The sequence below is a fragment of the Loa loa genome (genome assembly GCF_000183805.2).
Source record: "Loa loa unplaced genomic scaffold supercont3.331, whole genome shotgun sequence".
In the NCBI taxonomy this organism is placed as follows: Eukaryota; Metazoa; Nematoda; class Chromadorea; order Rhabditida; family Onchocercidae; genus Loa; species Loa loa.
The window spans coordinates 19,485-24,021 of NW_018108511.1; the positions used below are offsets into that span (position 1 = coordinate 19,485).

The 4,537-nt window shown below is 21.8% G+C and overlaps 2 protein-coding genes across 2 annotated transcripts; both read right to left on the bottom strand.

The window, feature by feature from the left end:
• Positions 1-1,203: 1,203 nt before the first annotated feature.
• On the bottom strand, positions 1,204-1,873 carry LOAG_18483 (hypothetical protein; the record flags this gene model as incomplete). The annotated part of the gene is made up of 2 exons (XM_020451144.1): positions 1,722-1,873; positions 1,204-1,385 (listed from the first exon to the last, which is right to left on the bottom strand). Exons 1-2 carry the CDS (start codon positions 1,810-1,812, stop codon positions 1,204-1,206), a joined length of 273 nt encoding a protein of 90 aa, XP_020305096.1. The 5' UTR covers positions 1,813-1,873.
• Positions 1,874-2,294: 421 nt separating this feature from the next.
• On the bottom strand, positions 2,295-4,065 carry LOAG_18484 (hypothetical protein; the record flags this gene model as incomplete). Its single annotated transcript, XM_003148419.2, has 4 exons — positions 2,295-2,554; positions 2,844-2,958; positions 3,336-3,521; positions 3,868-4,065. 4 exons carry the CDS (start codon positions 4,063-4,065, stop codon positions 2,295-2,297), a joined length of 759 nt encoding a protein of 252 aa, XP_003148467.2.
• Between the last annotated feature and the right edge of the window lie 472 nt (positions 4,066-4,537).

Sequence of the window (4,537 nt, forward strand, 5' to 3'; positions counted from 1 at the left end):
TTTAAATACTATTGTTGATAAAAAAATTCAATAACAAAAAGAAAAGAAAAAAATTTTTTCCTCCTTCTTCATTTTAAATCAAAAAAAAAATAAAATGTCTAAATTAATTTAAAAGTAATTTTTATTTTAAACATTTGAATTAGAGAGAAATGCTGATAAGATAATCAATCCTTCTTATCATTATGCTCAAATAATTCATTTATCAATCATTACAATATGATTTATGATGAAAAATGTATCCAGTTCTTTTGATTGATCAATTTTGATATGAAAATGCTTCTTTGATGGTGAAAATATTTGTGTAACTATCAACAATATGATAAGAAATTATCAGTATTAAAAGTGGACAATGAAACTAGTTGAATAAATCTTATTTATCTTATATTTCTTTGTTCATTTCATTCGACGATAGGTAAAACAAAAAAAAACATGAAAGCATATGAGAAATATGGAAGTATATCAATTATAATGTGAAAATTAAAGAGAAATACGTAGACAACGAAAAAGAAGAAAATACTTCATGTTTGATGTAAGAATTGGATTGAAATGGAATTGAATTAAATATTAATTAAATTTGGTGAAATAAATAAATGAAATACTAAATAATTGAAAATAATTAAATTCTACCAAATAAGTCTAACATAGAGATCGAATAGAAATGAAATTGGATTAAATGAGCCGAATGTAGGAATTGGATAGAAATGGAATTAAATGAAATACTAACTACTAAATAGGCCTAATATAGAGATCGGATAGAAATGGTATTAGATTAAATACTCATTTGTTAAATGATTAAATGAGCCTAATATAGGAATGAGATAAAAATAAAATTGAATCAAATATTTAAATTAAATCAAATACAAATAACAATTAAGAATCAAATCAAATACTAACTGTTAAATAGCGAAATGATGTCAAATGTAGGAAATGGATAGAAATGGAGCTGGATGAAATAAATAAATGAAATACTAAATAATTGAAAATAAGAAATATTGAATACATTTAATGCTAACCAAACTTTTTTCTTTTTCTCATAATATATATTGATACAATTATGGAAATTATACATGTTTTATCAGTAATTTTCCCCTTCCTAAAAAAGCGGCTTATCATTAGCTTATCACTACTCTGTTAATTCGTTTGACAGTAATTTTTATTCAATTATAAATATCAATCAATTTTAATTATAACATTAATCCATTATCAATATCTTAGGCTTTTAGCAATTCGAAGGAGTGCATTTCGATGTGTCACATCAGTGATACCAATATCAATGAGATCATTGTTTGTCAACGCTAAAAATGTCCCTTTATCAACTTCTTCATCTTTTAGCAAATTAACATATTTACCAAGACCTGCTTTGTTTAGCTTTTCCCATATCAAATCTGTAATTGAAATTAAAAGTATTCAAATTTGAAATTCATATATTTAGTTGCTAATATTTTTTCTTTTTTTTTGAAAAAAAAGGTTTACATGCACACATATCCATTATATTCTAGATAATTGAATTGAAATATTTGAATTTGAAATTGAGATATTTAATTGCTAATATTTAATTTTATAGAAGAAGAAAACAAATTTATTTTTTTATTAGCAATTAAATTAAAATTTCAAATTTTTTAAAAAACAAAATTTTAGTAACTACAGTAAAATATTTAACATTTGAAATTAAGGTATTTAATTTATATAAAAATTTCATAAAATAATTAAAATTTCTCTACCTTCGGTAACTTTTTGTCTCCTTCGTTCATGATATGCATTATCATAGGTAGCAGATTTTGTTGCTGATATATTGCTTAACTTTTGTTTCATCCTATCCAAATGATTATTATCATTCAAAGAACACCGCCAAACAAGCGTATCAAGCGTTGGCGTAGAAGCACTTCTATGATTAATGTAAATTACAAAATATGATAAGCGTGAAATCACTTATAAAATAAATTAAAATTAATTAATTACAAGATGTGATAAGTGTAAAATCATATTAGACATTTGCTATTAAAATATTTTATAACATAAATTAAAATTGTCTAATTAATTTCCAAAGTTACGAATGCAAATAATTAATATATAAGAAATTATGAATTAAATCAATTGATGTATTCTATAATTTCTAAAAGTTGAATCATTTGAAATAATTTTTAATTATTTTAAAACATATTTTCAAAATAATGATTTTAAATTAATTAATTATTTCTCGAAATTACGAATAAAGGTAGTTAATATTTCTAAAGGGAAAATTACAATTTAAATGAATTCATTGTTTTATTTAAAACCAAAAAAAAAAAAAGAAATTACTTTTTTAAACGTTCACCATCTTTGTCTGAAAAAATATATTGATTTAATGATGAACGTGATGGTGAATTACGACCGCCATCATCATCATCATCATTATCATCATCATCATCATTATCATCAACACCACCATTAATTATATTATTACGCTTAATTGTTTCACGTGATCGACTACGAAAACGTGGAATAGTACCCAATGTATGTGCTTTGCAACGTTCCAATGATGCATAATGATGTGAAAGCATCAAAGATGAATGATCTAAAATTAATAAAATTTGAAAAAAAAAATTTCAAATTAAAAATTAAATTATAAATTAAATTACCGAAATATCAATAATTTCAAATTAAAAGTTCGATTTTAGATTTTAGATTAAAAATTAAATTATAACCAAAAATATTAAACAATTTAGTTCTTTCTTTTTTTTATTCTTTTGATAAATAATTTAATAGTTTAAACATTTTTTCTCTTTTTTTTTATTAATTATCTATTGTAAAAGTTAACAAATTTACAAATTAATAATTATGATAATGATAAAAAAATGTTATACCTGAAGCTGATGTTGATGAACTAATTTCTCGGCTATCATTATCATCATATAAATGTCGTCTTCTATTACCATACAAAAATGCTCCACCAGAATTTCTATTCGGAAAACGACATTCCTGAAAATGCTATTATTTTTAATGATTTCCTAAAAATGTTACTTTTAAAAATTTCAAAAAATATTACTTTCAATAATTCCTATCTTATTTAAAATTTCTCAATATATTTTATTCTTATTCAATACTTTTTAATTAATACTTATCTTAAAAAAATATTAATCAAAAAGTTCAAAGTTCAACCAGAATTTGTTTGATAATTTCTATCAAAATAAAAAAAATTTTTTTCACTTCATAATTTATTATTATTTTCAATGATTTGCATTAAAATATTAGCATTTCTTTGCTTTTTTTTTTTTTTTTTTCTACTTATGCAAACATTAGGAAGGACGAATTTTAGATGATTATTTATTTATTCATTTTTGTTTTTTATCTCTTACATAATATAAATAAGCATTCCATTGAGCAATTGATAAAAAATTCCGATGTTTACGATTAATTGTTGAAGTGATCGAAATCGAATTATCCAATGTTAGCCCATATTTGATCGAATTATTCTTTTCTAAGTCATTTTTACTTAAAGTAAATACCACTGGTAAATTAATAATTCCTTGATTAGCACAATTCTAAAATAAAATAATATATTTAAATTTTTATGTAATATATTTCTAAAAAAAAAATTTACCTATGTAGGAATCGATTAATTAATTTGAATTAATTATACTTTAACAATTTCAAATATCTCAAATTTTTTTTTTGAAAAATAAATTTTACTAAATGTATTTTTTTTTTTTGTTGTTTGTTTAGGAAGTTTTGTAATAATTGTATGGTTGTTTAAAGGAGAAAAAGTAAACAAAGAATTAAGTAAAACAATAAAATGAATGAAAATTATCCATTCAATTACTCATTTACATATAAATTAATTTAATTAGTTATATAAAAATTAATATAATTAATTTGAATTAATCATACTTCAGCAACAAATCTAGCAGCTTCAATGTAGCGATGTAAATTATCGCCTTTTCCAACTTTTTCATTTCCAATCGATTTTAAAATATCATTAGCCAAAATGAATTCATCATCATCATGTTGATGAATTTGTACAAGTTTAGCCAAATGTGATCGATTAAAATTTAATTTTCCTTTGCTATCTATGTTATTATTTCCCATATTACTACCAAGACCAACATGACTGGATAATTTGTTCAGCTAAAAATAATTAAATTAAAATTCATTAAACTCTTAAATTCTTACTCGAATTAAATTCATTTAATTCATTTTTTTAATTTTCATTCACAAATTATTATCAATCATAATTGTTGATTAAATTATAAATGATAGTAGTGATAACAGTTTCACTATAAATGATAACAATATAGTATATGATGTTTAGAAATGAATATCATCCATGAATATATATATTTATATTTATGAACAGAAATTTGATATGATAAAAGTTATTCTAATAAAATAACCTTTCAGATAGATGATGAATTTGTATAAGCTTAGACAAATGCGCTCTATACTAAAATCTAATAAAATGACCTTTCAGATAGATGACACCTTTCAGATAGATGATGAATTTATATAAGCTTAGACAAATGCGCTCTATACTAAAATCTAATAAAATAACCTTTCAGAT